This window comes from Chondrus crispus, genomic scaffold (genome assembly GCF_000350225.1).
Source record: "Chondrus crispus Stackhouse genomic scaffold, scaffold_46, whole genome shotgun sequence".
In the NCBI taxonomy this organism is placed as follows: domain Eukaryota; phylum Rhodophyta; class Florideophyceae; order Gigartinales; family Gigartinaceae; genus Chondrus; species Chondrus crispus.
The window spans coordinates 412,692-425,466 of NW_005179382.1; the positions used below are offsets into that span (position 1 = coordinate 412,692).

The 12,775-nt window shown below is 49.9% G+C and overlaps 2 protein-coding genes; both read right to left on the bottom strand.

The window, feature by feature from the left end:
* Positions 1 to 36: 36 nt before the first annotated feature.
* On the bottom strand, positions 37 to 1,252 carry CHC_T00006585001 (hypothetical protein). XM_005719290.1 is given in 3 exon segments: positions 37 to 305; positions 1,137 to 1,194; positions 1,195 to 1,252. The coding sequence occupies 2 exon segments, from the start codon at positions 1,192 to 1,194 to the stop codon at positions 37 to 39; spliced, it is 327 nt and encodes a 108-aa protein (XP_005719347.1). The 5' UTR covers positions 1,195 to 1,252.
* A 10,290-nt stretch (positions 1,253 to 11,542) lies between these two features.
* Positions 11,543 to 12,391, bottom strand: CHC_T00006586001 (hypothetical protein). Its single transcript, XM_005719291.1, has one exon. It carries the CDS (start codon positions 12,389 to 12,391, stop codon positions 11,543 to 11,545), a length of 849 nt encoding a protein of 282 aa, XP_005719348.1.
* Between the last annotated feature and the right edge of the window lie 384 nt (positions 12,392 to 12,775).

A 12,775-nucleotide genomic window follows, 5' to 3' on the forward strand; every position in this document is an offset into this window, starting at 1 on the left:
TTTTGAGCGGCCGCGCTATTGACAGATTCAGCATTGTCAGCATGGCGGGTATTGCGGCAGAGGCGATTCATTACGGAGAGGCAGAGGGAGGGGAGAGTGATGTGGCCTCACTGATACGCATGCTGACCAGTTTGAATCCACCCTGGAAGGTACGGGCTGTAAAGGATCAGGCAAGGTGGGCTGTGTTGGAAGCTGTGCTGTTATTGCGACAAAATGTGAAGGCCTTTGACGCGTTATGCGAGGCAATGAGAGAAAGAAAGAGTCTGGGGGAGTGTATTTTGGTGATCGAAGAAAACTTTGTCCCACTGAAACTGGAAGGGGTGGAGAAGGGAGATGAAAGCGAGAAGGAAGTAGACTTGGGAACAGTGGGAGACGATAAGGCGTCGCAAGAAGAGTTCAATAAGAGGGAAAGGGCAATTGTTGCGGAGCTTGAGCGAATTAAGCAACAAGTCGAAAGTATGGAAAAGGAGTAACCATGCCGTGTTCTCATGCATGCGGATTGATTTGGATTCTGAGGAAAGCGCAATAGGCTGTGCCTGAGGTCAAGCCCAAGTCTCGTCCATTTTTTTTTTTTTTTTGTTTCTTCTAAGAAGGCCACTTTTCTATTTATTTGAGTTGCAGGCATGGGTTCAGTGCCAAACTGCAGGCAGTGCGCATACCGCACGTGACTCCGTTTGAGGGAATGCCTTTGTTCATAACGTCAGCAGTCTGTGTAGTTGCTGAAATGGGTCATTTGGCCGCGACATTATCATCTCAAACATACGAGGTTCCATTGCGGAGGCCCCACAGTTGACAGCGAGCTCTTATCACCAGCTCAGCTTCCAATGCTGACAGTCTCACTTGATACCAGGTGGGGCTTTGTGAATACACCTTTGAACAGATAGGAGAGAAGAAATGCGAGGACGATTTATTTTTGCGGCCAATCATCGTTTTAGAATGAGAATCTCGGATACAAAGACAGCGGTTTGTCCAAGCCCGATAGACAAAGATTATGCTTCCCTAACCTTTACAAGAAGGGTTTTTTTTCGGTGGTGCTAGAACGCGTTGACCGTTTCTGGCCACAATACTGCCCTGGAAAAGAAGCGTCACGGTAGTGTTTCCGAAGGAGGAGCGCTAGAACTGGGATCTTGTCCAGCCGGAAGAGACCACGAATGGATCTATCGCTATGCACACGTGATATACATCGCCGCCCATTATCTCTTGACACCGATCTTCTCTCAGCGACCTAAAGCTTTACAGCTCCCGTTCTTCGTCCGCTTCTTCACAATTCTACCGCTGCACTCATTAAAGGATTTCCGTTCCTATTAATCACTACTACACTAAGCGCCTTTCTCCAAGATAAAACGTCGCACAGTCTTCAAACTACTGTACTCTCAATCTCGTCACTGAGCGTGCCTTTATGCCTAGTTTTTCCTCAACCTTCATCTCCCTCTTGCATACATGCCCTGCCCCATGTCTGTCTGCCAGCCACTCACAGTCTATTCCCTCTCCTCCGACGTGTATCCTCCTTCTGCAGGGCTTCTAGTGTCTTCGGGCGGCATGTACTTCCATGTTGGATTTCTGCCTAGTGAGCTCTATAGTTACACGCTGGTGGAGGCTCCGCTTGCCCATAGTTCTCGCTGCTGTAGAGTTTTTGCATGTCGTCTCTCTGCCACATGTAAGGAAGCATGTCCCTGGAGGATTCATACACGTGGTGGAACTGCGATCTGCCGGCGTGAAAAGATATCTTCCACTGTTTGTTGTTAAAAGGCTATGCAATGCCACATTCTTCGCGGACATGGGGAGATGCTTTTCGCAAGGAGAGCAATTTGACGTATGTACAGTAGCAGGATGTGTTGAAAGAATTTGTGTGTGTGCGGTTGGCAGACATCCGCCAAAAAGGCGCTGACTGACGTCCTTGCAGTCTGCCGTCATTATAGTCTGTCGTCAGTCGGGAGGGGGGAGGCCCAGTGGCGTTTTCGAGGCCCCGTGAGTCTCTTTGAACGCATGCCATTCAACTCAACCCCGCACTCTAGTCACTTGACATTATGCCTCGGGGGACAGCAAAGCCGCAAATGCTTCTAGAGAGAAACCCAAGAAGTCACTTCATGCTACCTTTTGCTGTGTGCTTTTCGCTGATTCTATTTCTTGTAGATCTCCAACTATCACCCCCAGAGAATCATCACATGATGATAAGGAGACCAACATAGGTATTCCTTGCCATTCACAAGCGCCATTTATGTCAATACGCTTTGGTTGCAGATATCAGGGAAGCGAAAGTTAAAAGACGAAGTCCACATGGTACTGCCCGCATTCAGTCTCACTTCTTTCCCTCTTTACGCAGCAAGAAGTATCTGCTAGTATCTAGATGACAAGTGACCTCATATGGAGTTGCTTTTCAACTAACTTTTATGGACTTATTCTTTTTCGATGAGAATGAGAACGATACCCTCGCCACCGCATTTGACTTGTGCGTTGCGGAAATATACATATTTTCGTGAGAAATGTATGTGCCTTCCTGTCGTTTTAGAAATGCCTAGCATAGAAGCTTTTTTAAGCCACCTTGAAACATTGTGGCACGATGGACCATCATGCCTATGATGGTAGCCGTTTTAGGAAGCTACCATTTAGAGTATTGAAGCTTGTCACTGTCCATTTAAGACTAACTCCCGAGGTAAACAAGGGGGCAGAGAACTCGTATCCCTCAAGCACAGAAGCTACAGTGATCACTTTGCCTTGACAGCAGGCCGTCTGCCTGGCTGCACTGCATTTTTCTTTCACCATGGCTGATCGCCCGAATGGCGGCCAGCCCCTCTTCACCCCGTACCACCCCCACTGTAATGGTACTGTTGAAGCCATGTGCAAAGAAGTTTTACGTGCTACTCGGGCCTTGTTATCTGAGTTTCGTCTCAAGCCCACTGAATGGACCGCTGTCACTGGACTTGTGCAGAGAATCTTGAACGATTCCCTTCGCCCAAGCCTCAACGAACGGGCCCCCATTACTGCTTTTTATGGCCTTCCAGCTGACAATCCTCTGCGAACTGTGCTACCGACGCCTCCGGCTTTGCCAGCATCACTGGAATTCATTACAGCCCAAAAAGTAGTAAACATTGAACGTCTCCTACAGTCCCTGGACAACATTCATCGAGACGTCGCCGAGCATCATACGCGAAGACAGCAATCTTGTATCGAGAAGCGCAACAGTCGCACTGGCGTTCGGGCTGTCAACCTTGACGTCGACGATTTTGTCCTCGTTGCTGGCAAAGCAGGGAAATCGTCAAGAAAGATACCTGTTAAATGGAAGGGCCACAAGCGAGTTATTGGTTGACAATCTCCCCTGGTCTACGAGATTGGAGACTTGCTCAATCCCCTAATCCCCTGATCACACCATCTGCCAAGTGCATGCCGACCGCGTGAAGTTTTACTCGGATTATCAGTTACATGTTTCGCCGTTTTAGGAAGCTACCATTTAGAGTTTTGAAGCTTGTCACTGTCCATTTAAGACTAGCTCCCGAGGTAAACAAGGGGGCAGAGAACTCGCACCTCTCAAGCACAGAAGTTGCAAACATATTGTATTGATATCTTCGAAACCAAAACGCCTCTTCAGAAAGACAACTGATTATTTAAAACCCAGTACATTATTAGTCAATCAGTGTAGTTAAAACTGGTACTGCAATGTTCTGCACGATTTTATTACCGAGGACAAGTACGTTAAGGAATGTTTGTCTAAATAGTTGAGGCAAATCGCCCATCGTCCAGCCTGGTCTAATAGACGTCTATATACTAGACTAGTTAGCTAGACACTAGTGTGTATGTCGGTCAAAGGCCATCAGGAGTGAAAACAGACGAATGTTTTTCTTTTTTTTGATCGATTTTCTACACTATCTATCTTATTTTAAGTGATAACAATTTTTGCGGCAGCTTCTTGGTCTACCCTTCCCAGAGGGCTAAATGTGGGACGCATTTTGCTGAGCAGAACCCAGACGCTAGGAAAATCACAAAATCAGGCATTCAAGACCTTTGAGAGGTCAGCATATCTGTTCCAATGACTCTGCGCAAGTCCGATTGTCATCTGTGTCCACTGATTCTCTCATATAATCGATTACTCCTCTTCATGGAATGGAATTCCAACACTTAAAAGGGCTTTATTTGGGACAATTTATTTCTCAAACACCACTATTTGTATTTGATAAACTGAGCAACACATTAGCTGCATTCCCGAGTGAGACCTCGGGATGTTGAACGGTGCTCAATTCTGTCCCAACTGTGACTATGACATGCGTTTTGCGTCTCTTTATAGCTCTGTGCGCTTCCATCTCTGCCTGCAAGAGCGCTGGCCTGATTCGCACCTCCTCTTTCATAACGCGAGTAGCCTCTTCCTTCTTCTCTTTTTCCTCAAGAATCCTCAATCTCTCTTCGCGCGCTATCAATTTCCTCTCTTGTCCAGCCACGGCAACCACGTCCGCAGCCTCGCGCAGTTCGATTAGTGCCCCTACAGTAAGGCACTGCGATGGAGCGCCGCACCCCAACACTTTCTTCCTAGTCCCAGCGGCTGGTGTAGCAACAGGAACCGGTCTTATCTCCTGCAATATTGAGCTGACAGTATCCTGTTCCCTTAGTACTTTGTCAACTTCGCAAATGGCAGTTGACGGGTCCCTACTGTTCGACAAAATGCCTTTGATTTCTTCAAAGGTTTCCCTATGGCATATCCTCCTTCGCAAAGTACGCACCTATGTGTCTGCATCCCTGCCAGCCTGCTCTGCCGTTTCACTTCACCCCATGTTATGACCTCAAAACGATTACAGAACCTATAATCCATCGGCCATATCTCCGTGTTTACGAATGCATCTCTCAAATTTTGTTTGCTTACAGCAGCATATCCCGCAACCGCCAGCTTCAATTTAAAACCCATTGAGTGCACGTTCGTCAATGCCATTTTGAGGAGCTCGTAGCGTGTACTACGAACAGCGCCTTGAAACGACTTGTTAACTTTGTCGTCACAAGGCTGTAAAAATGAGTGGTATGGGCAGGAAGGACAACAACCTCAATGCCAAACTTTCCTGCAACCTCAATACATTCAATTCCATTTCTAGAGGAGTGGCCATCCAAAAACAGTACCACATGCTTGTGAGTGGGAACGAACTGCCGGACAAATTTGTTAATGTGTTCAAAAATTGGCTTCATGGTTGCCATATCCACAGAACCTTTTTCTGTACACCTGATGACAGCATCATTAGGCAGCCATACATGGTCTGCAAGCCAATGCAGAACGCCGTTCAGAGATTTAAAAAACTCTGCAGGTAAAGGATAGAACCACGCATCCATTAAGTTCTTTCCCGCAGCAATGGCGAACAGTGGCCCGAGATGCCCCGAGGTGGCGCCCACCAGCACTGCCGTAAGGTGCGTCCCGGACCCTTTTTGAGTGGATATGAAGCCTCCGTGATGAGACTTGGATGACAAGAAACGTTTCGTTCTATGACCAAACTCACCGTCAACGTGGGTCTCATCTATGTTCCAAAGACAGAAGGGGTCTTCAAAGATACCAGGGTGGCGAGAGGCAATCTATTTCAGGCAGTAAGAAAAGGAGCTGACAAGCCGAAAATTCTCCGCTTTCAGCTTCATGGCATCTTTATTTACACCCTTTCCGTACGTTAGGTCACGATTCTGCGCGCGGTATGTGCGAATGGCAGCATTAGAAGGGGTTTCATTGGCGTAGGAAGTTTTGCCATCCGCCGCAATGTTTCCCAGAGAACTTTTGAGCGTGATAAAGTCAGCGACAAACCTATTTCAAGCTGCAAATTTGATGCGGTTGCTCAGAGCAGCTGCTTCCTCAGGTGTCCAGACTGTGTGGCGACCTCTTCTGTGGTTACCGGGGTTCATCAATTTGTCCAGTGTTTTTTTATCGCCATTCACTACGGTTTGGCGAAGCCTTCCTACTAGCGATTTGGACAAGTTGCAAGCCATCGCCACCTGGCGTATCTTGTTTTTTTGTGCCAACATTTCGACAGCCGTGTGTCGTTTGACCCTAGCATCTTCATCACGGCGCTGCCTCTCCTCAAACAAAGCGGTTTGGCGTCTCATAGAGGTTGGCATTTTTGTGATGGCTTCCCTGTGCCAGCATCAAGCTGCTGCTGATCTGGGTACGGTCATGTATTTGTCCACCAAAAATGGCGGGTGAACAGAATGGGTAGAGCGTTCTGGTTTAGTGGTGGACAGAGCAGTCATAGACGATTCACATGGTGCCACTTGTGTAGCGTTTAGTGGACATATGCCGCTTTCGTATGCAATGCGCTTCGTTTCTACAGCCTGTCCCAAATTAAGCCTTTTCCCAAATTAAACCCTCGGTGTCAGAGTCGCATTCAGGAGAATACGTCCCAATAATGGCCCTGGCACCAGAGCCTGTGACACAGAGCCATACAACTTTGGTCCTAACTACCAGGGCTCATGGCTCCGTAAAATCCTGGTTGACAATTGATTTTTCTGATATTCGCCTCAAACGGCACTCCCATTGGTCCCGGTGGTGGACCTTGTTGGATCCTGCAAGCAAGTCCTCAATGATGGAATATTTCCATCCACCCTCGATCGGAGCTGTAATGCGATCCGGCATCTTTGAAAAGGTTGCTGAATGTTTCTGAAGTTTCAAAGGTTCCCAAAGTGCTGCCGAAAGTTTGAGCAACTTTTTCTGCGAAACTCAGAAACATACGTAAGCAATTTGTAAACAGCTCGATTAGCTGTAATGATATCTTCCAACTGAGCCACTTTTCCACAAAACCGAAAAGAATCGGCAAACCATTGCCAAAACGTTTGCGGAAATTTTAGGCGAAACTATAAACGTCCGTGCAAGTTTTGGAAAGACGTGGTCCCAAGCATAACTGGACTTACAGTGACAGGTATTTCCCGTAGCGATTCCATCATGCTTCGTCCACTGTTGGCAGTGGCGCACCAATGATATTTAAACGAATAAAAATGCGCTACAACACGGCATACTAGGCGAGCTGAGTCATGGACGCAACACCAGGGGCAAAAATGAGACGGGGCCAGGGTCAGACGTCTCGGAGCGGATGACCGCGCAAGACCTATTCTCCTGATCGCGACTCTGTCATCAGGAATAGAGACCACTGTGCTTACACAGTGGCTCTGTAATGCTATGTGATAAACTTGACTAAAAGGTCCAGCCGTCGTCTCCTTGAGTCGACGACGGCTAGGCGTCTTACTCTCACCGATCATAGGTTATGGACCTTCACCCATTCCACTGCTAGTCAAACAAGCCTTATTGCTTCTCACGCCCGCGTCCGAGCTTAGCTCCACATAATCATCGCATTTGAGCCTCGCTCCACATCATCACCATCATCATCGCGTTCGAGCTTCGCTCCGCCTCTTTTCCGCCTCTTTCCCCTGTGCCCTAATCCCACACAAACCTTGGCGTGATCCTCTTTCACGCACACGAACCAACAATTCACCATCCTGTCCAGTTCAAGGACTTGAGCCCTCGCACGAAACGCCGGCACTACCGGGGCACAACAGATATCTGGGGAGACCTTTGGCGACAAGTCACACAAACTCAAACGCTACAGTCTGCAATTCAAACCATGTCGAACATCCAGCCCGGACAGCAACCAAGCCAGACCCAGTCTGGCAACACCCTGGAAGCCCTTATTGGACTTCTTGCCCTTGCGTGGAAATTTACAGAAACAATACCGCGCCTCTACCGACACACATTCCACGCTTGGAGATGGGCACTCAAGCTTGTCCTCCGTCAAAGAGATCTCGAAATCCTCCCCACAGACGAATTTAACCTGGCTGATTATGTCGGTGAGGAACACAATTTCTACTCCAAAGCTTCGGCAAGCTGCAACACCATGATAATGTCTAGCTTAGAACCAGAAGTACTACAAATCATTCCCGCAGATACATTCACCGACACCCCCGCTGCAATCACTAACGCACTACGAGATGCACTCGTGTCCAACGAGGATCTCTCACACCGCGTACTCAAAGCTGAGGCAAAGGAGATCACCCTCGCCCAATGCTCAAGCGTACAAGCGTTCGTCGAAAAGCATCGCACGCTGCGTGCGCGCATGATCGCAGCTAATTATCCAAAAATACAAGCAGAATCAACCACGGTCAATCTTATGCTTGACGGCCTTCAAGAAAACCCAGAGTTCTCTTTCCTACTTCGTACAGCAAAATTCACCGGCGCACACTCGTCCATCAGTTCGTTGCACGCGTGTTTGCAGGATGTCCGTGACTTTGATGCCAAAACTCCAACTTGGTCGGAGGCCCCATAGCTGGCTCATTCTCAATGGCTCCCAAAACACACAATCCCAGACTACATCGCGGGAGAGGCCGCGGACGCTACAGCAGATACAGGGGCAGCGACCGTTTTCCACGCTTCACTTTGGACCAGATCACTCAAATCGGGCAAGCGTTCAATTCAACAAACCAAAACCGTCCCTGACAAAAATACCACCAAAGGGGCGGCAATCGACCTCATCGTGGGCGACAGCAGTCCGGCCGCACTACAGAAGCGCAAATCACTCAGACCACCCAACCCCTCCTGATCCCGGAGCAAATGCAACACCTGGCGCGTCAATTGGACAACGTCGGTCAAGAGCAGCAGCCCACACTCGACTGTACGTATCTTTTGGACTCCGATGCACACCCCTCTCATATCAACCATTCTCTCCCGCACATGCGCAAACTTTGAAAGCCGCTAACCACAAATACGGCCACCTCATCTTCCTCGCGCACTACACATTCCGTGCAGCTTCGACTGACGACGAGCAAGAAAACTGAGCTTGTACTCCCTGCCGTATACAACCCCGATCTGCGCACAAACCTTCTTTCTGTTCACGACATTGCCGTCCGCCACGGTCCCGTGCTAATTCTACCCAACCAGGCAGACATACTACACAAATATGACCACAACGTAGTCATCAGAGTGGCACCGTGGACAGGACGCGGCTACAGGTTAAAGCTCTCAGGCGACACGCCTACCGCCTATGTCGCATTTGGACCGTCAACTTTGTGCCATACATTCCACACCAAGACCCCGTTCGCACCTCCTTCCACAACCAACCCACCGCCCGCCGCTGCACAGCTCGCCACCACACTCCAACAAATATTGTTGCCACTACCCCAGCCCCAACTTCTCACAAGCAAGCAAAATGCTACCCCGATGCACAAAAGTGGGCGGCCGCGCATGATTCGGAACTCGACAAACTCGATAACGCAAAAGTCGTCAGCTGGATACCAAACTACCGCCTTCCGAAACATGCCAAACTCATACCTCTCTTTATGAAATACAGATACAAACGAACACCATCCGGAATCTTGTTAGAACGGAAAGCCAGAGGCACTGCGCGCGGTGACCGCATGGTCTCAAAAGTGCACTTCGATCCCGCTCATGCCGCCGCACACACCGCTGATAAGGCTACAATTCGTCTGCTTCTCGCGCCATCCGCTGCCCATGGCCTTCACTTGGACCATTTGGACATTAAATCTGCTTTCGTCCATGAGAAATACGGCTTTAAAAAGCCTGTATATCTTAGGCAACACTCTCAATTTGACGGCTCAATGGCTCACCCTGGCTCCAAAGCTGGGATCCTTATCAAGAATATATACGGAACCCCATCAGGGGGATTCTACTACCTTCGCGGTGCAGTGGAGTGGCTGGATCTAATTGGCTTCTCGCAGTCTCAAGACGACCCTTGCCTCTTTCGCTTCCAACACACCGCCAATGAATACATCATCATAGCACTCACCATAGATGACTTCCTCGTCGCCGCCACCTCACGCCACCTCTTAGATTGGCTAGCCGCCACCCTCGCCGTCAAATATCCTGGCAACGTCCAACGCTTGGGATTCCCGTCCTCATACCTCGGATGGACAATTGAAAAACAGACAGACGGCGGCATCAAGATATCCCAGCCAAATTATGCGGCAAAGACTCTATCTATGATGCGCATGACAGAATGTAACAGCCGCAATTCGCCAAATGTGGATGGAGCGCAGTATCACGGGCCTTTTGAGGAGGACAAGCACATCCCAAAACAGAAAGGAAAGTACCAAGAAGTGTTGGGGGAGCTTCGGTATCTCACCGACTGTACAAGGCCGGACCTCAAGTTCGCGGTGAATCGCCTCAGCTGCGCAGCCCACGATACGACGCAAAGACATTGGAACATTTTAAAAAACTTGCTACGCTACATCCAAAGTACTCGGAATCTCGGCCTCGTGTACAGTCCTGTGAAACAAGAAAACCGTCATCATTTCAAGACGTACGCTGATGCGGACTACGCTGGTCATACCAAGAACCGCTAGTCGATATCCGGCGAAATTCACTTCTACGACAACATGCCAGTAGCATGGGGTTCTCAAAAGCAGAAAGTCCAGGCCCTGTCCACTTGCGAGGCGGAATATTTATCCGGATCTTCCGCCGTACAGTATACACAATGGTTTCGCAGGCTGTTTCACTTTCTCGGCCAGCCACAGGGACGTGTACCCGTCTATATGGACAACCTCTCTGCCATCAAGGTCGCTCAGAAGACCGCTTCTACAAAACGCCGCAAATTCATAGACATCAGGCATTACTATCTGAGAGAACATATCAAACAAAATCACATCACCCTTCTGCACGTACCAACGCGCCATATGCTGGCAGACATCATGACAAAACCGCTGAGGAAACAGCTGTTTCTCAACATGCGCTGATGGCTTGCTCCCCACCACCATTGCACGAGTCGTGCCATCAGGAAGTTGCCGATTTGCAATGGCGGTAATCCACATATCACGCGCTTGTTGAGCCGGCTGCCCTGCCATCAGGAATAGAGACCACTGTGCTTACACAGTGGCTCTGTAATGCTATGTGATAGACTTGACTAAAAGGTCCAGCCGTCGTCTCCTTGAGTCGACGACGGCTAGGCGTCTTACTCTCACAGATCATTCTCGGGGAAGGGTACTACATGATTGTGTAGAGTACAACTCGGAAAAGAGGGTAAAATGTTATTTTATTAAATAAGTTCAACGAAAGGTATGATAGCTGCAAGCATTGGGTGTTGGGAGCTTTTTTACCAAGAAGTAATGAAGACTTACCAAGAGGTAGCTCGACAACATGCTCCGAAATGCTCTTCGCGTCAATTAACGAAAAACAAATCGCCTTTTTAGATCTCGAGAAAAATTAAAAAGCGTCACACGAGGTCAAATGACATCTAGGCACTTATGAACGGGCCTTTATAAGACTCCCGTTTTGCAATTATTGGGGTTGTACATAAAACGCTCGCTGTTCATGTAGAAGGAAGTTGAGCCCTACTTATTGAGAATGATGGGGAGAAAGAAAGAAAAAGGTTTTGGGAAAAGACACTAACTACCGTGGCTACTGTAGCCACAGTACTGTAGAGTAGAGTAAGACGCAAATCAACAACTAGGGAATTTTCAATAAAAACAGTTAGCAAATGCCGAGCACTTGAGATCCTTTTTTTTTTATTCATTGCACGGCTCTGGAGATCATTGAGCAGGGGACGCGATAGCACTCGAGTCAAATCCGCAATATGTACAAACACGCAAATTAAAAATCAGCTCCATCCCCTGCGCTTGCAAAATGCCAAGTGCGGCCATGCCTTCGCTTGGCGATGCTTTTGGATGGGGACAGGACGTCTCTCGACGGCGCCAGATTTTCAGTGGGGTATAGTATGCGCCTTTGGGTGCCCCGGTCGTCGAGCGCAGCGGTGGTTGGTGTGGGCGCATCGTGCGGCGGAAGGGCGGCATGAGTGAGAGTGCACGGGGAGCTTTCCCTCACGTCTTGCGCTGCAAGTCGTTGCAGACGGTTCGGTTCTAGCGGGGCGGAGTTTTCCAGCATCTCCTGGAAGGTCGGCAGGCGCTCCCCCGACTGGCCAGCATACTGCGGGGCAGGTGGGACGTCAGCGGCGAGGTTTGTTTGGTGGAAATCAAGGCCGTAGTGGGCGCGCTTTCTAGCCCAGGCATGTGAAGTTTGATCGACGAGGCGGGATCCCTGATTCTCTATTTTGATACGGAACGGGTCCAGGTAGTGGGGTGAGGCGGCGTGGATGTGCGGGTCGGGTGTGGCGCAAACTCTTGTGGGAATGATGTGTTGAGGTTGTTCTTCCATAGGGCGCAGATGGGGGTGGTGAAAGGAGGAAGGGACAGCAAAGTGTCTGGCGTGCAAGTTTTCGACGAAGCGATCGATGTGAAAGTTGTTCGGGGTTAGGCCGCGCTCCTTGATGGCGCGCTTGAGGGTGGAGTTGTAGCGGTTCTTGACGGAGTTATCGGTGCGTCCGGGGAGGACTTGGGCGATGGCGCTCCACTTGTTCCCCAAGGTGGCGTGCAGACGAAGGATGGTGCGGTCCTCATAGGCGGTCCAATTCTTCTTCTTGAGGGTAGGGTTGAGCTGGTTCATCCATCGCTCGCGGGCCTGCTTGCCGCTGCGACGCGGGAAGTGTGTAGCGATGGAGCTCCAGTGCTTGGGGCCGTAGCGGGCGACGAGGTCGATGAGCAAGCGGTCCTCTTCGATGCGCCACGGGCCGCGCACGGGCTTTGGACGGTGGCCGAGGATGTGCGGGAGGTCGGGGTCGGGGTCGGCGGAGGTGTCTGCGCGCGGGTCCAGGTACGGCTGCTGCTGGTCGGAGAAGGAGGTCGGGGTGAGATCGTTGATGAGGGTGTGGGTGGTTTGCGGGAGTGAGAGGGGCGGGCAGGAGAGGGCGGCGGAGGATGGAGAGGAACTGTGGTGGGTCGGGGTGGGTAGTGGGGTGGGGGTCGGACAGGAGGAGGTTTCCGAGCTGTT